The following is a 22,491-nucleotide window of genomic DNA, read 5'->3' on the forward strand; positions in this document are numbered from 1 at the left end:
TGTACCAGTAACAAGTCGCTAGGTTTTAAAAACAGGTCTACCAAATTTTATAAATTTGGTAAAGCTGTGTAATATCTCTAAGTCCCAGTTTCCACCTGGAAAATGGAGATAACAATACTATCCACCTGTAAGGCTGCTGTGAGTGTCAAATGAGATAAACCACGTAAAACACTTAGCACTAAGACCAGAACATAAAAAGTGCCGAGTAAATGGTTCAAATGCTACAATTATAATTAATGAACCTGATTGTCAGTGGCTATTGTCTGACCAGTATCATAACTTTTAATAATATAACTGCTTTGAACTATCTAATGACAACATTTAGAGTCAATTACTAGCCACATTTGGCCATCTTTGAGAAGGAATAGAACTTAATTAGATCACAAAGAATGTTGTTAGATCATTATTTCAGGAATGTGTCAACTCAATATGTCTACCTCAAATTTCTCCTAAATATCTGTTTCTTTCCATCCCCATGAACCACATTCCAGTCTGAAACATCATTTTCCCTCACCTGTAGTGGCCTCTCCAGTGGCCTCCCTGCCTCCAGCCTTGCTCCCATCTAAGTCCATTCTACACTGAAGCCAGTCATTCTAAAACTAGATGTTATTGCATTATTCGCCTTAGATAACCGCCACCCCCCCCAAATCTTACACAAGGCTCTTATGGCCCGACATAATTTGATTGTTATTTCTAAATTGCAACTTATTATGCTTCTTCCTACCCCAACCTAACCTCCTTACTTCTAAATAATATATCCCAGCCATTCTGAACTTCTTAGTTTGGAATGTGTACCATATTCTTGCTCACCTTTGGCCCTTTGCTTCAGTCATTCAATCTGCCTGCGTCTCCAAAGTCCAGCACAGTATCTGGGACATTTTTAGTGTTTAATAAATATTTGTTGAATGAATGAATGAATGAGATAAAGAAACAGGCAATGAAATCTAGTATCTGATATGTAGCTGAAACAGTATCTCATTATTACTACTTATAGAAAATAGCAACAGTTTATCTTAAGTCCATTAATCTGAAAGTGTTTCAATGTAGAAACACTTCGTACCATGAAAACTAAATTGCTTCTGAAAATAAAAAAAAAATTAATTACTTTGGCATTTCTAATTCTAGTGCCTTTGTAAAAAAACATATTCAAACCAACATTTGTGACACAGATAGCTAGAGGTGACGTGATAAAATCTCTACCTCCGACTTCAATTAATAGTAGTAGTTAACTAAGGTTTCTAATTTTTTAGATAAAAGATAGATATGGGAACACTATTCCTGTTATTTGTGTTAAAACAGTTAAAACAAAGAACACAAAAGGTCCCAAACATACTTTTCTGAAATGAAGGAATTCAACAATTTAATTAAAAAAAAAAATGCAACTACAATGACCAAAATAAATGTTAGGCTATGTATGGAACTCTGAGGTCAGAGACCCTTCTCTTAGAGTCACATGAGAATTTCTTCCTCAAATGTATAGTTTTGATGGGCTTTGTAGGGACAAATATTAGAATTATTTAGTATAATTCACCTATATTAAAAAGTCATCACATAAAATGAAGCTCAGAGAAAAAAATACAGGCTCAGATCTCTGGGTCATGAATTCAGCAAGTTAATATGGGAACCTACATCTTGTAAGGGGGCAAAGATGAAAAAATTAATCCAGAGTGTTATTTGAATAGAAAACATGTATTTGTATTAGAAAGATTCCCAATATGTGTCTGCTCTGTCCCAAAGAACAAACAAACAAACAAATAAAAAGGTGGCAGAGGGCGGGGGTGGGGGCGGGGGGAATCAGATCAGGAACTTATGATAAGACACAAGAGGCCCGGAGCTCTGCTCTGACAAGCAAGAGGAGCTCCTCAGGTTTGGGGAGAGTCTTCATTCCTCTTATTGCTAACGCTTCCTGTCTTCCTTGGCTCCTATCAGTGTCACAAGTGAGGTCAGTGTTCAGGGTTCTGACTCAACAATGTCAACTCCAGTTAATAACAAACTTCTGAATATGGTGCGAAGTGCTTCTTACCTCCAGCTCTCAGATTGCTGGACTTAGGCCAAGCGGAGAGACAAGTCCCTTATTAGTGACCTGCAGATGTATATTAAAAAATGACTCACATAAGAATGACAGAGACATTCATAAACACAAAACCTAGTACAATGTGAGGTCTCACAAAAGGTACACCGTTTTAAAAACTGCTGAACGAAAACAAGGAAGAGAAATGTTCCATGTCTATCACGGGTGCTCCTGTGGCAGAAAGGGAGCTGAGGATTTCTGTGGCTATTCGTGATTATTTTAAAAAGATTATTAAAAGCTTCACATTCCTAACACAAGAGGAAGACGGAAGCAAAGAGCAGAATTCCTGCTCCACAGCAATAATCTCTTTGCCACCTAATATTCAGAAGGGATTCAAGCTCAAGACTGTTTGTTAGCAGCCACTTTTCAGGGACCTTCTTAAATGTCTACAAAAGAATTTCAAGTCTCTCCACACTTGGCCTTTCACAGGGTCCTCACCTTAAGAGGAGAACTAAAAACCTCTAAACAATACCTATGGCTCCTTAAGATACTAGTAAACTCATTCAAAATGTCATACTATTAGATATTCAAGGAGGAAAACCCTCACCATTAAAACACACATACACACACACAAATGAGGCTGCTTGTAGCTGCTTCTGTCTCCTTACGTCCACTTCTAAACCAACTTTCACATGTCGCTTCTGTGGTCTCCATGACACCCTCTCAGTGGTTTCCTTCAACATTTATCAACACACTATGACTGCTTTCCTACCCCAGATTTTAACCACCTTAGAGGAAAAGTTACGTTTTTGTTTTTTTTTTAAAACAAATATCTCTTTTTGAAAAAATAAAGAGTACTTGATAGGTAATGACTGATAGAGAATAGTGATTTACTAAATGTGTAAAAAAGAAATATTAAGTGAGCATGGTGTAAATGAAATGGGACTTTGCATTAGAGAATAAAAAGGAATCATAAGATGTGCGAAAGCAGTGAGGGGTGGGATTTCAAAAGTGAGGTTAATATTATCATTTCTTTATCTTGGGTAAGTTGATATGGGAAAAAAAAAAAGGGGTGATCATGCATGCTGATAGTCATTCATTCAACAATATATTGAAGGATTTCATTTCTTCATGGTCTTGCATTTTATCACTTGGACCTAAGATTTAGCCAGTAGTTCACTGGGATTCCCTGGTGGCTTAGATGGTAAAGAATCTGCTGCGATGCAGGAGACTTGGGTTTGAACCCTTGGTTGGAAACATTCTCTGGAGAAGGAAATGGCAACCCACTGCAGTATTCTTGCCTGGAGAATCCACATGGACAGAGTCTGGTGGGCTACAGTCCATGGGGTCGCAGAGTTGGACATGACTGAGTGACTAACACTTTCACTGGGCTAGTTATAAGTTGAAATAAGACATTTAAATCCCTCAAAACATGAGTAGTTTGCATGTGCTTTTATACAGACACATACATGTGCAAACTGTTTCTCATTATTCACCGATTCTGTATTCACAAATTCACCCACTTGCTAAAATATACTTGTAATGCCCAAATCAGTACTTCCGGTGCTTTGGAGTTATTGGCAGACACGCAGAGAGCGGGAGAAATCTGAGTTCCCGTTACTGCATGTTCTCAGCTGAGGTCGGACAAGATGCCATCTATCTTCTCGCTTCGGCCCTCATACTGTAAACAGGAGTCTTTTGCCTGGTCTGTTCAGTGCTACATTATTTATTTATTTGTTTGTTTTGCATTTCTGTCTTCTTGTTTTTATCTTCATTGTTTAAAATAGCCTTCTATGGTGAAACAGATCACCAGCCCAGGTGGGATGCATGAGACAAGTGCTCGGGCCTGGTGCACTGGGAAGACCCAGAGGAATCGGGTGGAGAGGGAGGTGGGAGCGGGGATCGGGATGGGGAATACGTGTAAATCCATGGCTGATTCATATCAATGTATGACAAAACCCACTGAAATGTTGTGAAGTAATTAGCCTCCAACTAATAAAAAAAAAAAAAAAAAAATTGTAAAAAAAAAAAAAAAAATAGCCTTCTAGTACAGGGCTGACCTGCAGTATAGTCTTCCCCAGTGTAAGAGAATTGTGATGGACCTTATAGAGAAAATATGTTCATTAGACAAGCTCCCTTCAGGCATAAGTTACAGTACTGTTGGCCATGAGTTCAATGCTAACAAATCAATAACATGTATTAAATATGGTGTCTTTAAACAGAAATACACATCGAACAAGGATATGTATTGATCTGTTAGTGAAAATGTGGCCAGAGGTTCTCAGGAACCTAACCCTGTATTTTTCCTGGAAGCAGTTTTTTCAGTATTTGCTACTTTAGAGTTCTTACCAACCTCATAGACTATAGCTACTACAAAAAACAAGAATCAACTGTGTTCCTTAATTAATAACCTATCTAGATAGGATTAAAATCTGAAATGGTATCTCAGAGCTTAAGCCAAAGGCTAATCCAAAAATCTGTTTCAAATATTTAAAAATTTTTAAAGTGATGCATCAACTTTCTTGTCTATATCATAGTAGCTATTTGTTAATTTTTAAATGCAGAAAAAAGTTTTAACTGCAGTTAGATTATAATCTAAAGCACAGATTTATAATATCACTTTAGTATTTCTCAAATTCTAGACCAAAGCCATCCCAAGAAACAGAAATAGAAAGCGAAGTGGTTGTCTGAGGAAGCCTTACAAATAGTTAATAAAAGAAGAGATGTGGAAGCAAAGGAGAAAGGGAAAGATATACCCAAATGGATTCAGGGTTCCAGAGAATACCAAGGAGAGTTAAGAAAGACTTCTTAAGTAAACAATGCAAAGAAAGAGGGGAAAACAACAGTTTGGGAAATACTAGAGATCTCTTCAAGAAAAGTAGAGATTTCAAGGGAACATTTCATGCAAAGATGAGCACAATAAACGACAGAAACAGCAAAGACCTAACAGAAGCAATAGAAATTAAGAAGAAGTGGTAAGAATATGCAGAACTACACAAAAAAGGTCTTAATGTCTTGAATAACCACAATGGTGTGGTCACTCACCTAGATCCAGACATCCTGGAGTGTGAAGTCAAGCGGGCCTTGGAAAGCATTACTATGAACAAAGCTACTGGAGGTGATAGAATTCTAGTCAAGTTACTTAAAAATCCTAAAAGACGATGCTGTGAAAGTGCTGCACTCAATATGCCAGCAAATTTGGAAAACTCAGCGGTGGCCACAGGACTGGAAAAGGTCCGTTTTCATTCCAATCCCAAAGAATGTTCAAACTACCACACAACTGCACTCATTTCACAAGTTAGCAAGGTAATGTTCAAAATCCTTCAAACTAGGCTTCAATAGTACATGAACCAAGAACTTACAGATGTACAAACTGGATTTAGAAAAGGCAGAGGAAATCAGAGATCAAGTTGCCAACATCCACTGGGTCATAGAAAAAGCAAAAGAATTCTAGAAAAACATCTACTTCATTGACTACACTAAAGCCTTGGACTGTGTGGATCACAATAAACTATGGAAAATTCTTCAAGAGATGGGAACACCAGACCACCTTACCTGCCTCCTGAGAAATCTGTATGGAGGTCAAGAAGCAACAGTTAGAACTGGACATGGAACAACAGATGTTCCAAATCGGGAAAGAAGTATGGCAGGGCTGTATATTGTCACCCTGCTTATCTAACCTATAAGCCGAATACATCATGCAGAATATCAGGCTAGATGAAGCACAAGCTGGAATCAAGATTGCAGGGAGAAACAGCAGTATTCTCAGATATGCAGATGACACCACCCTTATGGAAGAAAGTGAAGAAGAACTAAAGAGCCTCTTGATGAAAGTGAAAGAGGAGAGTGAAAAAGTTGGCTAAAAACTCAACATTTGAAAAACTAAGATCATGGCATCTGGTCCCATCACTTCATGGCAAATAGATGGGGAAGCAGTGGCAACAGTGACAGACTTTATTTTCTTGGGCTCCAAAATCACTGCATGAGAAAGGAGCACACTAATACTGTATATTGTCACCCTGCTTGTTTAACTCATATGCAGAGTACATCATGTGAAATGTTGGGTTGGATAAATCACAAGCCGGAATCAAGATTGCCAGGGGAAATACCAACAACCTAAGATACGAAGATGATACTACTCTAACGGCAGAAGGCGAAGAGGAACTAAAGAGCCTCTTAATGAAGGTAAAAGAGGAGCGTGACAAAGCTGGCTTAAAACTCAACATTCAGAAAACAAAGATCATGGCATCTGGTCCCATCACTTCATGGCAAATAAATGGGGGAAAAGTGGATAGTGACAGATTTTATTTTCTTGGGCTCCAAAATCACTGCAGATGGTGACTGCAACCATGAAATGCTCCTTGAAGAAAAGCCATGATAAACCTACATGAAACAGTGTACTAAAAAGCAGAGATATCACGTCATTGACAAAGGTCTATATAGTCAAAGTTATGGGTTTTCCCCTAGTCACATATGGACGTAAGAGTTGGACCATAAAGAAGGCTGAATGCCGAAGAACTGATTCTTTCTTTCATTTTCAATCGTGGTGCTGGAGAAGACTCTTGAGAGTCCCTTGGACAGCAAGAAGATCAAACCAGTCAATACTAAAAGAAATCAACCTGAATACTAATTGGAAGTACTGGTGCTGAAGCTCCAGCATTTTGGCCACCTGATGCAAAGAGCTGACTCACTGGAAAAGACCCTGATGCTGGGAAAGACTGATGGCATGAGTATAAGTGGGCAACAGAGGATGAAACGATTGGATGGCATCCCTGACTCAATGGACATGAGTTTGAGTAAACCCCTGGAGATAGTGAAGAACAGGGAAACTTGTCATGCTGCAGTCCATTGGATTGCAAAGACTGGACATGACTTAGTGACTAGAGAATAACAGAGAATATAAAATTATTCATTTAAAAAATCTTATTTGGGGATAAACTATATCCTGATGTAACTTACTATTGGAAGCAGAATCTTATATAAACATAGAAGGTATGAACCATTTGGGAATGCTGAATAATTGACATAATTATGTAATAATTACATTCTGAATAGACATACCCCAGAAGCAACTTAGTCAAGTTAACTTGCAAAACTTTAGAAACATATACTGGTTGTTGTTATTTAGTCACTAAGTCGTGTCTAACTCCTTGCGACCTGATGGACTAGCCCACCAGGCCCCTCTGTCCACAGGATTTCCCAGGCAAGAATGTTGGAGTGGGTGCCATTTTCTTCTCCAGGGGATCTTTCTGACCTAGGAATCGAACCTGCGTCTCCTGCATTGGCAGGAAGATTCCTTATCACTGAGTCACCAGGAAAGTCCAGAAATAGTAGTACATATTCTATTATTAATGTGAGAAATATATTTAAAAGTGCACATCACTCTCAAGGAAAAGAGCCAAGTTTAAAAAAAAATCATTAAATCTGCACTGACATATTTTTCTTTGATTAGGTACATGTGTATTAAGAAATACATTATAGTTTATAATGAAGTATGTGGCACTTTCCTTTTATACAAAAAAAGAAATATGGCATGTGCAACCAACTCTAAAACCCATTGACCAACTTAAGAAATAAGACATCACCAATACATATAGTAATGTTACCAGTTACCATTACCAAGGGCAATCTCCTCTTCTACCTATCTACCTACATATCCCTCAGAAGAAATGATCCCTGAGAATTTGAGACTTTTCTATGCATATATTATTGACTCATTCAAAAAATAACTCATATAATCCACACTGAAAAAAGGCTTAGCAAGAATGCAAAGTCTAAAACATATATGCTTTAAATCCTATCAATATTTTAAGGCCTAAATTACCTTACGACACTGCAGAGAGAGAACTAGCACATTCAACAGGCAAAGAAAACAGACAACTTATTTTATATGTAAAGTTAATCAAAATGAATGTTAAGTTCTTGCTAAGTCATCTAATCATTGTGCTGCCATGAAACTAGCAAGAAATTAAAAAAAGAAAAATCTCATCTAGAATACAATATAAAGTGCAAGAAACTCTTATCATCTTTTAAACTTCAAAAATATTCTCTTGCTGGCTAATCTAGTTTAATAATAAAACGATTGTTTAAGGCATATGTACTATTTTCACGCCTTTGTGAAAAGCATATGGAAATGAGGAAGTCCTATAATCTCTAAAGTGAACTCTAGATCCTTTCCACGGAGGTGACCTGTGTGCTGACGAAGGGAGAGGTGAGGTAAACAACTCTGATGCTTCCTGACGATCATTCACTTGGTCAGTGCATTAGCACCAGCACAATGAACTCCTTTATAAATAAGCTAGGATGTTATCCTTTCTCATAAAGTTGCTCTACTATCTTGAAGGGCAATAGTTAAATATTCGAGAGACTGAGTAGCCTCCTTTTGGGTTAGAATGTTCCTTACCTGGCCATGCTCTGTCCTAGCCCCAGGGCTAAACCAATGGCTGCAGAGGAAAGAGAGAAGCAGTTAGCAGGAAACTCACGAAAAGCACGCGCTCTCGCGTGATCAGTCTGCACGTGCTGTAGGAAACATATTTGCCACCTAGCAACAGAGCCTTACATACGCTGCATCTGAACGGATAGTTCACGTAATTCTAGATTTACACCAATTTTGATAGAAATGTAAGAGTGCTCATAACCCAGTAATTTTCAATTAAATAAGCAAACTCGGAATTACATTTCCATTTAATTATGTTAACATAAACTGCTGGGACTGTATTCATTTTATGAATCAATTCTGGTGAGAAAATCTACAAATGCTATCGTTTACCACAACTTAATTATAGCATCATTACAACAAACGATGACCTTTTGATTGTTGGAGTTTTAAAAAAACAGTAAAAATACAAGAACATTATATTCTCTGCCTATGCCTCCAAGAACAATCACACAAAGCCCTTGATGTGAATTCTAAAGCATCAGCCGAAGGTGCCTTGAACCCATTCCTTCCATAGTTTTAACACCTGGATTCTGGTTCACAGCAAATCCAACAACACTGAAAATACGGAAGTCATGGCACAGCTGAACCGTTCTGGTCTTACACTCTCCCTGCCTCACTTATCCCATATTGTTCTAGAGGCAACTTGGACTTTTAATGCGTCTGATGATACCTGAAAAGGTATTCCTGTTGAGAAACAGGAGTTATCATAAGTTGTGTGCTCAGTCCTCTGACCAGTATCCTGCTTGTGAAAGTGAAAGTCACTCAGTTGTGTCCGACTCTCTGCAACCCCATGGACTATACTGTCCGTGGAATTCTCCAGGCCAGCATACTGGAGTGGGTAGCCTTTCCCTTCTCCAGGCGATCTTCCCAACCCAGGGATCGAAGCCAGGTCTCCCGCACTGCAGGCAGATTCTTCACCAGCTAAGCCACAGGGGAAGCCCAGTATCCTGCTTAGAAACTAACTTAAAAACATCAAGGAAATTGAGAGAGATAATGTGGGAAATAAACCAGTGTGCACACGTATATGGTAAGTCACTTGTCGTGTCTGAATCTCTGTGACCCTATGGACCGCAGCCCGCCAGGTTCCCCTGTCCATGGGATTCTCCAGGAAAAGTATACTGGAGTGGGCTGCCGTGCCCTCCTACAGGGGATCTTACCGACCCAAGGATCGAACTCGCATCTCTCAAGTCTCCTGCATTGGCAGGTGGGTTCTTACCACTAGTGCTACCTGGGAAGCTGAAATAAACCAGTAAAACCCCACAAATATAGGGAACGGTATTAACATTATTATTGTGTGTGTGTGTGTGTGTTAGTTGCTTAGTTGTGTCTGGCTCTTTGAGACCCCATGGACTGTAACCCACCAGGCTTCTCTGTCCATGGGATCCTCCAGGCAAGAAAACTGGAGTGGGCTGCCATCCCTTCTCCAGGGGATCTTTCCTGACCCAGAGATTGATCCTGGGTCTCCTGCATTGCAGGCAGATTCTTCACCATCTGGGCTACCATGGAAGCCCCCAACATTATTACTGCTATTTATTTTTTCATGAATCATCGTATTGAACACATGAGTGTGCCACGCATTCTTTACAGACACATGACATGTATGTGTTATTTTCTATCCTCAGAAAAACCTTACGAGGTTTTGCTCGTGTTCCAGGTGCAGGAATGACTGAGGCGGAGATGTTAGTTTATTTGCCCAAGGTGAGGGGCTTACACTGAATGAGCACATTTCCTGGTTCCCTCCAACACGGCTATGTGTTCTCTGGCCTCTGTGGTATTAAAACCTGGGAATAAACAGCCTCGACATTAGTAGGATGTGGCCATGCTCTTACCTGAACCTTTCTCAGCTCAGAGACACTGATGCTCTTTGGCAGGTCAGATTCCACTTTTGTTGTAGGAATCGACACTTATTGGTATTTGTAAATGATGTTTGTATTAATCAGCAACTAGAAACTAATCATTTAGTTCAGTTCCCCGAAAACTTGCCTGATAAATTTCCCCTCTGCTTGGATTGTGCCTTTTCCTTTAAAGAAAAATGTTTTAAAAAATCAAATGCATACATGCAGCTAAATGAAACAAATCAACAAAAAAATTTGAAAAACAGCAGTCTTTGTTTCATCTATCCTGACCCCCTAAACTCTGTTTAGAGAAACCACTGTCAACTCTTTCTTCATTTTCTTTTGGTATTTAATGATGTGTTTCTACAGATTATGGTTATACTGGCATTTTGTGATTAATTTTAGACATTAATAAGTGACTTTCTATTTACTGTAAATTTAGCTGTTTCATAGCTCCCAACCCTCTATTTCGAGTTATAAACACCATGTTTGATTAGTCAATAGTGAGTACAGATATTATGACTACATGAACACTTCCGGCAATTTTTCTTTTTGCCTCTCCCAAAGTTGAGAGTTAACCTGTTTTTCTTCCTTTGCTAGTTTTTCTATGTACTGGTGATCTTTCCCAAAAAAGTTTCCAGGAAGTGCTGTAGAAAGAATCTGAATTATAGTGTTATGCTGCTGCTGCTGCTGCTGCTAAGTTACTTCAGTCGTGTCTGACTCTGTGCGATCCCACAGACAGCAGCCCACCAGACTCCCCGTCCCTGGGATTCTCCAGGCAAGAACACTGGAGTGGGTTGCCATTTCCTCCTCCAATGCATGAAAGTGAAAAGTGAAGTCGCTCAGTCGTGTCCGACTTGTAGCGACCCCATGGACTGCAGCCCACCAGGCCCCTCCATCCATGGGATTTTCCAGGCAAGAGTACTGGAGTGGGGTGCCATTGCCTTCTCCTGAATTATAGTGGGTGTAAAAGAAATGGGATGTGAAGAAGTGAAGTGGGCATGGGATAATTCACTCTATCTAGAAGTTAGCCTTTCAAAATATGAGAGAGATCAGAAAGAAATGGAAAGAAGAGGTTTAAAAGTGTAGTATATAAAAGAAGCTATTGGGAAAACAACAACAACAACAACTTCTTCCAATCAAAAAACACAGATGCTGGAATCAGCCCTGGACAGGGGAAAGCTCTTTTCCTCTAATACTAAGAAAAAGGAGAGCTGAAGAAGGTACATTTGGATTGCTGCTGTTGTTCAGTAGCTAACTCATATCTGACTCGTTGCAACTCCATGGACTGCAGCACGCCAGGCTTCCTTGTCCTTCACTGTCTCTTGGAGTTTGCTCACACTCATGACCACTGAGTCAGTGATGCTATCTAACCATCTCATCCTCTGCTGCCCTCTTCTCCTTCTGCCTTCAGTCTTTCCCAGCATTAGGGTCTCTTCCAATGAGTCGACTTTTCTTCATTGGAAGGACTGATGCTGAAGCTGAAGCTCCAATACTCTGGCCACCTGATTTGGATAAGTTCATCTAAATTTGTGGACTAATAGCCTTACTTTGGAAAGCTGAAGACAAAGTCAAGTTCTTGGGGCGGGGGAGAGGATGTGGGCAGTTTATTACAGGGACTTGGTGACAAGACATAGGATAACATTTTTGGGACAACAGAAACAGAAAGTGTTGTTATGGAAGGTCATACGAAAGCACTGCTGAAAGATCTACTGTTCAAGATTATTAATATATCTGTGTAGCAACAAATCAGATAATTTTGTGATTTTATTCAGAAGTGCTCAGTAGAGAAGCTATGGCGGTGGGTAGATGGACTGATTCATCCAAGGTTAGGAGTTTATGGAGCAGGATGGCAGGCAGAATTCTAAGAGGACTTCCAGCGATCCATACCCTCGTACAACTTGCTCTCTTTGAGTGTAGAAAGGACCCATGCATATGATGGGATAGTCAGTGCTATAATTAGGGTGTGTTTTATGGAACAACTGGCTTTAAGGAAGGGAGCTCATTCTTGGTGGGCTTAAGCTTAGCGGGTGATTCTTTGAAGGGACTGAACTCTTCCTGGTGAAAGATCTACAATATGAGAGCTTCAATGTGAAGAAGATTCTCCATAGCTGGCTTTGTAGTCTAAGGATCATGTTCTCAGGACCTGAAAGGAGTCTCTAGGAACTGAGAGAGATCACTGGCTGACGTGTCGTCAGCAAGAAAACCAGGACTTCAGTAGTACAGCCGCAGGGAACTGCATTCTGCCAACAACCTTCAAGAACTTGGAAGTGGATTCCTTTTACAAAAGCCTCTAAATGACAGCACAGCTGATGCATGCTGCAACTTCAGCCTTCTCAGACACCGAGCAGGGCCCCCAGCTGAGCTCTGCCTTTTTCAGATGTGTGATTTGCAAATACTTTCTCCCAGTGCACGGCTTATATTTTCATCTTATTAATAGGGTGTTTTACAGAACAAAAGTTTTAATTTTGATGAAAAGCTTTTCTGCCTCCATTGAATTGATTTCATACTTTTTAAAGAATCAGTTGAGCGTGCTGCTATTAGAGTGGGTCTATTGCTGGGTTCTCTATTCTCTTATGTTGATTTATTTGTGTACTGTTCTGTCAACACACAGAGTCTTGATTACAGTAGTCGAGAGAACTGTGAGCCAGTAAAGGGGTATTCTTTGAGTCACTAAGTTGGTGGTAATTTGTTATGCAGCATAGAAAACGAATACACAGTGAGGACACTGGAGGTGATACAATAAAGGACAGAGAATAAATATGAAAGAATAGGGAGCCCCAAGGAGGATGATGCAGAAAATGGAGGGTTTTCGGAATGCAATCTTTATTAAAGTATGAATACAGTGAGCATAAGAAAAGAGAAGAGTTGGAAGAATAGTAGGCTGTGATAAGAAAATATTATAATAAATGTCAGATATGTATTGGGAACCATGCTAATGGTCACACGAAGATTATCTCATTCAAATCTCACAACCTTATGGAAGAGTTATATGGCTATTCAAGGTCACAGAGCTGGCTGGAGTCAAGACTGGGACTAAGTCTGTCTAATTCCATACCCTGTATTCTTCTTTTTCTTAATTAATTACTTTATTTAATTGGAGGATAATTACTTACAATATTGTGGTGGTTTCTGCTGTACACTGACATGAAATCACCCATGGGTGTACATGAGTCCCCTCATCCTGAAACCCCCTCCCACCTCCCTCCCCATCCCTTCCCTCTGGGTTGTCCCAGAGCACCAGCTTTAAGGGCCCTGCTTCATGCATCAAACTTGCACTGGTCATCTATTTAACATGTGGCAATATACATGCTTAATGCTATTCTCTCAGATCATCCCACCCTCGCCTTCTCCCAGAGTCCAAAAGTCTGTTCTTTACATCTGTGTCTCTTTTGCTGCCTTGCATATAGGGTTATCGTTACCATCTTTCTAAATTCCACATATATGCGTTAATAGACTGTCATGGTGTTTCTCTGACTTACTTCACTCTGTGTAATAGGCTCCAGTTTTATCCACCTCATTAGAACTGACTTAAATGTGTACTTTTTAATAGCTGAGCAATATTCCATTGTGTATATGGACCACAGCTTCCTTATCCATTCATCTGCTGATGGACATCTAAGTTGCTTGCATGTCCTAGCTATTGCTGCAATGAACCTTGGGGTACACGTGTCTCTTTCAATTCTGGTTTCCTTGCACACCCTATATTTATTCCTAACCACCATTCTCCTTCATTGCCTTCAGTTATTATAATTGGGGGGAGGGGCAGTCTTTCTCTTTTGTTCTGTTTCCTTTTTTTCTCTTTATTAATGTCCTCATGAAACATAAAAGTTACTTAATTTTTTAGTGAAAACATGAGCAAAACAGGAAATATAGAGGAAATAGTGTCCTTGAAAGCCAAATAATCAAATTTATATAAAGACAGCAGAGGAATAAAGGGCAAGAAAGAGGAAGATGTTACAGAGGAACTTATTTCACTGGAGCTGAGATTCCCAAGGAGACTTAAGAGGGGGTTAACAGTGAAAGACACACCTGGGAGGAAGGGGCACAAAAGAGTGAAATTGATCGACTGCCAGGGATGGTGTGTCTGTTCTCAAGATTCCGAGGGGCTAACTGGTTTCTGGGCTCACCTCTCCCTCTGGGACATGGATGCCTTTGGGGGATGTCTAAGAACGAAGCCTGCTACACGTGATTTCCTTTAATCCTCACCTACCATGCTGAGAGACGGGGGGCCTGGCGTGCTGCAGTCCATAGGGTCACAAAACTCACAAAGACTTGGACACAACTCAGAGACTGAACACACCGCCCTGGTGATAATGGGAACAGCCATCACCTACGGAGCCCTCTCTACAGCCTTCTTTTCAGTACAGCAATGTGGTCGGTAACTGTGGAGTAGAAGGGGGTTTTATTTTTTAGTTTTTCTTTTAAGTAAGAACTAGATAATAAAGCTTCAGGGAACAAGGTTTTTTTCAACTAAAATCTCTGTAGATGTAGTGTTCCACACTAATTCTTTCTCACTTAATCCCTTGCCCCCACCTACGGCGTTGAACTACAAGTAGCAGCATTGTATAGGATTTTGTGACAAGTCAAATAATATTACATCTATGCAAAAGGACAAAGCCAACCTCAAATTTTGTCTTCTCCTAAAAATGTACTTTTCAGAAGGGAAGAGCTACAGCCGTTTATAATACAAATTTTTATTTTTAGAGTTTCTATTTTTTATAGAGTTTCTATTTTTTGACTCAGCAGCATAATTTTATGCTTAGTGTGCTGTGTACACATCATGGTCTAAATCTGTGCTCTCTAATATGGATACTGGGGCTCCCTAGATGGTTCAGTGGTAAAGAATCTGCTTGTCAATGCAGGAGACTTGGGTTCGATCCCTGGGTCAAGAAGACTCCCCTGGAGGAGAAAATGGCAAACCACTCCAGTATCCTTGCCTGGGAAATCCCATGGACAGAGGAGCCTGGTGGGCTACCGTTTGTGCTGTTGCAAAAGAGTTGGACATGATTTAGTGGCTAAACAACAATAATATGGATATTATAGCCAGATATGGCTATTTAAATTAATGTGAAAAATTAGGTTCCTCAGTTGTACTAGCGACATTTCAAGTGCTCTAGATGCACATGTTTAGTGGATCCCATAATCAGCAGTGCAGATACAGAACATTTCCATTACTGCAAAAAGTTCTATAGGATAGCACTAGTATAAATACGTTATCATTGAAAATTTGAACTAGCTTTGGAAATGTATATAATCTTCTACACTGAACATCTTCCCTGTGAACCATCACTGTTTCACTGGAGAGACTCTTAAGTATGAATAAGTGTGTAACAAATGTGGGGGTGTTTAGGAATGGGGAAGAAGAAATGTCAAACTCCTAACTCAATATCCTGTAATAGGGTTTCATGGGTCAAGACATGGAAATAAAAATTAAGCTGAGAAGAGAGAGTATTAAGAAGAAGCCACAGGGCTAGGTAAGAACTACATCTTTCTAGCAACTATAATTGAGGATGCCAAAAGACCAAGGCACATGTGTCAATGCAGACGATGCTGACATGGAGTTCCACAGGCCCTTCACACATGACCCAGGATGACACATGAAATTTGGTGCTTTTGGTACTATTTCTGCCTGTGATTCTCAAAGTGTTGGCTTCAAAGTGTATTCTATGCACCCCTGGGCAGCAGAGAGAAGTCTGGTCTTGGTTTGGAGAGACGAGGTCCCCATAATACTGAACTAGTGGTCTTTGCATTCCTCACTGCCATTGACTTGCAAGGGCCAAAAAAAAAAAAAAAAAAAAGCCAGTTTCACTTAAGAATGTTCTTGACATAGCAAGATTCCAAGGGAATCACAGCAAATCAGAAGAGGAATTGATCCAGTCTGTTTTATTTATCACAATCTAAAGTTGAAGCTACTTTCACCATAGAGACATAGATGCTAAATTACAAACTGTAAATGTATGTAAATGTATTCCCAATGACCCTAACCTTTAATCTGGGCAAATCTTACATTAAGCAAACTCGATATTTACACAGAAGATAATATAAAGGGTGAATAGCTGCTTTATAAAGGGATTTATCATAGGATTGTAAGCAGTTACTTGTGTGCATTTAAAGTAAGTTTGGATTTATACACAATTTCTCACATAAATTTCCTAGACTTCCAAATGAAATAAATGCAAAATATAAGTATCAATGTAAAAATCAATTAAAAATTATATTTACTCAAGTTAAAAACAAGTATCTCATAAATAATTAGAAAAATACTGGAAAGAAAAAAATTCTGGACCACTTACAGTCAGTATATAAATGGAAATGGAATGAATAAAAAGTAATCCATTTGATACCTTTAATATTTTTTAAAACTAGGTAGTCATAAATTGATTTTTATTTTGCAAATTTTTATACTTGTATCTTCAAAAAGTCAACCCAATAATTAAATGTGAATTTCAAAACTTAGCGTGTTCTTTTTACTCAGACATTAGATACTAATTTCTCTCCTTTAGTAACACTGAGGTTCTTGTCACATTTTGTGTACCTCTCTACAGTTATCTTAATGAATATTTCCTTTGTCTGCATTATATTTTTAATTAAAAGAAACTTATCACATATTATTGGCTTCCCTGATGGCTCAGCAGTGAAGAACCTGCCTGCAATGCAGGAGACACGGGAGACATGGGTTCGATCCCTGGGTCGGGAAGACCCCCTGGAGGAGGAGATGGCAACCCACTCCAAAATTCCTGCCTGAAGAGTTCCAAGGACAGAGGAACCTGGTGGACTACAGTTCATGGGGTTGCAGAGAATCAGACATTACCGAGAGAATGAACACACATACATCATTGTATGTTACTAACACCTGGACCTTTAACACAGAAGTACATGTTCTGCAGAAACAATGATTCGATGGGATATAAAACAAGTAGTATGGGCCTCCATGGTGGCTCAGATGGTAAAGAACCTGCCTGCAGTGCGGGAGACCTGGGTTCGATCCCTTGGTTGGGAAGATCCCCTGGAGGAGGGCATGGCAACTCATTCTAGTATTCTTGCCTAGAGAATCCCCATGGACAGAGGGGCCTGGCAGAGGGTCACAAAGAATTGGACACGACTGAGCAACTAGGCATAGCACACAAAACAAGTTGTATAGTGAAAATAATAACATTTTCATAATTATGACACTCTACAAGGCTTTTTAACATCTGTACAGAGCACATGCGCATTCACCTTTAAAACCAAGACTCCATAATCTAACATGTGTGCCGCCAAGTTGTCTGTGCATCAGATTTCTACCAGTAGTCTTATTTTATACCTGAAACTTTTGTAAAATATCTTTCTGGAAACTATTCAGGCTTTAGTGACTTACCTCCACTATTCTCATACACTGCACTGAAAACTTCCAGTGAGGTGAGTTTTTCCACACTGAGTCCCATGCTGGGTACTGTTCTATTAACTCTAAAACCACACATTACTATGTGTAAAATAGATAACTAATGAGAACCAGGTGCATAACCAGGGAAGTCTACTCAGTGCTCTGTGGTGACCTAAATGGGAAAGAAATCTGAAAAAAGGAAGGGACATAGGTATACATATAGCTGATTCACTTTGCTCTACAGAAGAAACTAACAAAACATTGCAAAGCAACTAAAAAAAGAAAAAAGAAAACCAAAAAACTATCCCTTTCTGTTCCCTAGCTCAGCAGCTCTGTTTCTCAGATTTGGTATTTCCAAAGCCCCCTACACCAAACTTTATTAACCATGCGATCACTGGTACTGAAAATTCCTAAATGCTATTGCATTAGAACCTGCAAAATATTTCCCCACATTTATTAAAAATAAAATTGTTGAAATTCTATGAAGTAAAAATTTGAGGATTCCTCTTTCAGATTGTTTTTTGTAGCTCACCTTCCAAAACAAAACAAACACTGACTTAGAGGAGTCATCAACTGATAGTCGTAATTGCTGCCTACTAACCAGTAAGAAGTTTCTAAAGATGATTTTAACTGACTATTTTCAGGTGGTCACTACAGCTCTGAGGAGAGTGTAGTAGGATTACACAAAAGCCACAGTTCATCTATGCTTTCCCTATGCCCTGTGCAAGCATCAGGAAGGGAATGGGGTTGTCTCTTTATCACTAGGCAGTAGTGGAACTTGATAACCTTGATGGCAGAGCCAATGACTTTTTAATTAATTTATTACTTATTTGGCTGCCCTGGGTCTGGGCTGCACTGGATGCTAGTTGCTGCACATGGTATCTTCACTGCATCATGTGAGATCTTTCATCTTGGTACCTGGGCTCTCTAGCTGGGGCGTGCAGGCATAGAGGCTCCACCATGCGGGATCTTAGTTCCTTGGTCAGGACTCGAACCTGTGTCCCTGCATTGCAGGGTGGATTCTTACCCACTGAACCACCAGGGAAGTCCCGAGCCAGTGACTCTTGATGTGTGCGTTGTGTTGTATATTTTGAGAAATTTAAGAAAAAGAAAAAGCCTCCATCCTTAGCAAATTCATGGTCCGTTAAAGGAATTATATGCATATGATAACTACAGTCTAGAAAATAATGTAACAAATATTATAATCCAGTAGAAATAAAGACCTAAAGGCAGAATAGAGAAGGTGCTGAGAATTGCTGGTGGGAATTTGAGGGGAAAAAAAAAAAGATTCCTTGAAGGATATTGTAGTAGATACTGTTATGGCCTCCTCAATAGCTCTAGAGCTTTCTAATTCCAGATTTCTGATTATGTCAGTATACTAAACAGCTGCCTGTTTAAACCATTACTTGTAGGATATTCTGTTATTTTTTCCCGACAAGGGTCTACAAAAGAGTCATCTTCAACCATTTTGAGCATACAGTGTCTGAAACAGTTATGAAAATATCTTCTGCTTGCATATTTTATGCAGACATCTAAAATTTTCACTGTAATCTAAATATTTGTAAAGGATTCATTTTATATTACATATATATATATTGATATTTTAAAGTCAAATAATTGCACCACTCTTTGAATATATACATTGGAATCTAAATATCACTGTGCTTTTTATACCAGCCATCAATCCATTAAAAAAAGATACTAGGACAGGCATTTCTTTAAAAGTTGAAAATTTTACATGGTTTAATTTTCTCCTGCAAGTCCTTGAATTTCCAATTCACTCCCTCACAGAAGTGTATCCTAATGTAATATAATTTTATGCTTGAAAGCCTTTTGTTAGTTACCCTATCATAGTCTTCTGCAACAAAAATTTGTGTGTATATCTATACACACACACACATACACACATATGTATATTTGCCTGAGTGCTCAACTTCTAAGTCATATCCGACTCTTTGGCATGGTCAGTTGTGTCCGACTCTTTGCAAGCCTATGGACTGTAGCCTGCCAGGCTTCTCTGTCAGTGGAATTCTCCAAGGAAGAATACTGGAGTGGGTAGCCATTCCTTTCTTCACGGAATACACACAGACACACATTTGTGTGTATATATATATATATATATATATATATATACACACACACACATACATACACATATATACACACATACACCTATAACATTTTCTTAAAGATTTGTGATTATAATACTGGAACAAAAAATTTGAGAAGTTTATAAGTTAGTCAAGCTAATAATAATTGCTGTTAGTTGATAACCATCAATTACCCCAGATCTGAAACAGTTATCATTAGCACAGAATTAACCAAACCAACATAAATATATTTTGATAATACAAAACATAAAAATAAAATTTTATTAGAAAGCTATCATTAATAAGCTTTTTCTGAAATTAATTCATGTACCCATTGAAGAATATTACTTTGGCATCAATTCTATTGTTATTTTTAATACCTTGAGTGCTCAGAAACCTTGTTCACACAAATTGGTAGATGGAAGTAAAAGGAATTTGGTTAAAACCATCACTTGATTATTGAACTCCTTCAGAGTTTTATGCCTAAGAACATCACACAAGGATGTCAAGATTCAGGGGTATTTTAAATCATCTACCAAATGCTGAAAACAAAGAATTAGAAACTATCTAGTTAAATTGCATTAAGCTTTGTGACTTAGTCATTTGATTTAATCTGTCAACATCAATATCAGTACAATATGAATGACCCCCTGTTTGGAACCCAAGAGGATTTTAAACCTCTGGGCAATGTGCCAAAATAAAATTAGAACTGAGAGGGCATCTTTTTTTTCTAAAGTGGAAGAGAGGCAATTTTGACTCCCACCCAAAGCATCCAGTTCTGAGAGTCAAAGGTGTGTAGCAAAGAAAGAAGCAGTTCTTAACGGTCACGTGAACACTTGCTGCGGCTACCCCGCAAGGCTGAGCCCACAGGGAGCGGAAACGTCCATCTCCCAGTCTTTTCCTGGAACGGTTCTGACTGCACACTTCACAAGCTGCTGTCTGAGGTCCCAGAGTGTAACTTAGCATGCATCTAGGGGCTGGTGGTGAGCTGCCCCAGAGCTCAGGGCGTGGTGGGCACTTCCTCTGCCTTCCCACTCCTGCTTGCTGCAACAACATAAACAGGCCGCCAGCACCTCTCTGGAAGGAATTTGTTCACAGGTCTGGTGCCCTGCTTTTGTACCGGCCACCTGAGAGACAGACCCCTGGATTTCCTGGTTCTGTCAGCCAACAGAGCTTGCATTCAATGGTCCACAGGACCACAGCAAACAAAGAAGCGGTTTTTAAACAGGCACAGGAACCATGCCCACTTATGGCAACACAGTGTCCCCTCAAGATCAGGGCAGAGGTAGCAGGCAAAACATCCAGTGTTGTTTTTCCAGGGAAGGGGCTTAACTACATACTTTCCCAGTTGCTGACTGAGAGGCTGGCTTATAATCAGCCTGCATCTGAGGGGCTGACTGTAATCCTTCCCTTTTGGACACTGATGATCTTGGCACACCCTCAATTACTGGGAGCCACCGAGAACAAAGATGGTGGCTTGGCCAATCACAAAGCCTTGTGAGACAACCAAGAGCATCTCCTACACAAGACTAGGCTCGTCGGTACACAATTAACTGAACAAACGTAAATGTGTTTTGGTAATACTAAACATAAAAATAAAATTTTATTAGAAAGCTACCATCAATAAGCATCAAATAAGTAAAGTCAGAAATGGAAGAGGAGCCATTAGAACTGATCACACAAAAAATACTAAGGATCATAAGGAAATGCTATAACCAGTTATACTCCACCGAATCAGATAACCTAGAAGAAATGGAAAAATTCCTAGAAACACACAATTTACCAAACTGAAATCATGAAAAAATAGAAAATTAGAAAAGATTAATAACTAGGGAGGAGACTGAATAGTAGTCAAAAACCATCCAAAAAAATTAACAACTGCTAATCAATAAAAATGTGATACATCAAGTTAACAAAATGAAGAATAAAAGTCATGATTATCTTAATAGATGCAGAAAAAGCATATGGTAAAATTCAACATCTCTTAACGATAAAAATGCTCAACAAATAGAAGGAATGTACTGCAATATGGTAAAGACCATATATGATAAGTCCAAAGCTAACATGACAGTCAATGGTAAAAAGCTGAAAGTTTTGCCTCTAAGATTAGGAAAAAGTTTTGCCTCTAAGATTAGGAAAAAGATTACTCTTGCTACTTCTATTTAACATACATAGGAGATCCTAGCCAGAGAAATCAGGCAAGAAAAAGAAAGTAAAAATATCCATATCAGAAAAGAAGTAAAACTGTCTCTGCAGATGACTTGATATTACATACAGAATATCCTAAAGACTCCACCAAAAAGCTAGTAGAACAAATGGACAAGTTCAGTAAAGTTACAGGACACAAAATCAATATACATAAATTGGTTGTGTTTGGATACACTAACAACAAAGTATCAGAGAAAGAAGCTATGAAAACAATCCCATATACAACAGCATCAAAAAGAATAACACATTTAGGAATAAATTTAACCAAAGAGGTAAAACTTCTATACACCCAGGACTATAAAACACTGATGGAAGAAATGGAAGAAGACACAAATAAATGGAAAGAGATTCTGTATTCATGAGTAGGAACAATTAATATTGCTAAAATATCTATACTATGCACAGATATCCATACAGTCCACAGAATGAAGGGAATCATAAAAACTCTAAAGGCATTTTTCATAGGAAGTAAAAAAAATCCTAAAATATTTGTGGAACCACAAAACCCCCTAAATATACAAAGTAATCTTGATAAAGAAGAA

The 22,491-nt window shown here is 39.0% G+C and overlaps 1 protein-coding gene across 4 annotated transcripts in view; it reads right to left on the reverse strand.

Moving 5' to 3' along the window:
* The window catches only part of GPATCH2 (G-patch domain containing 2), a 191,502-nt gene that overhangs the window by 52,964 nt on the left and 116,047 nt on the right, over window positions 1–22,491 (reverse strand). For 2 of the 4 annotated variants that reach the window (XR_009695754.1, XM_061160038.1), the window contains exon 7: window positions 8,415–8,454. Coding sequence is in view for 1 of the 4 variants with exons in the window: in XM_061160038.1 (XP_061016021.1) it covers window positions 8,415–8,454 (40 nt within the window). In the remaining 3 variants the exon portion in view is untranslated. Of the gene's footprint in view, window positions 1–810; window positions 870–2,023; window positions 2,084–8,414; window positions 8,455–22,491 lie in introns of all 4 variants that reach the window. The other 2 variants (XR_009695756.1, XR_009695755.1) reach the window with 2 other exon arrangements.

This window comes from Dama dama, chromosome 14 (genome assembly GCF_033118175.1).
Source record: "Dama dama isolate Ldn47 chromosome 14, ASM3311817v1, whole genome shotgun sequence".
Classification (NCBI taxonomy): domain Eukaryota; kingdom Metazoa; phylum Chordata; class Mammalia; order Artiodactyla; family Cervidae; genus Dama; species Dama dama.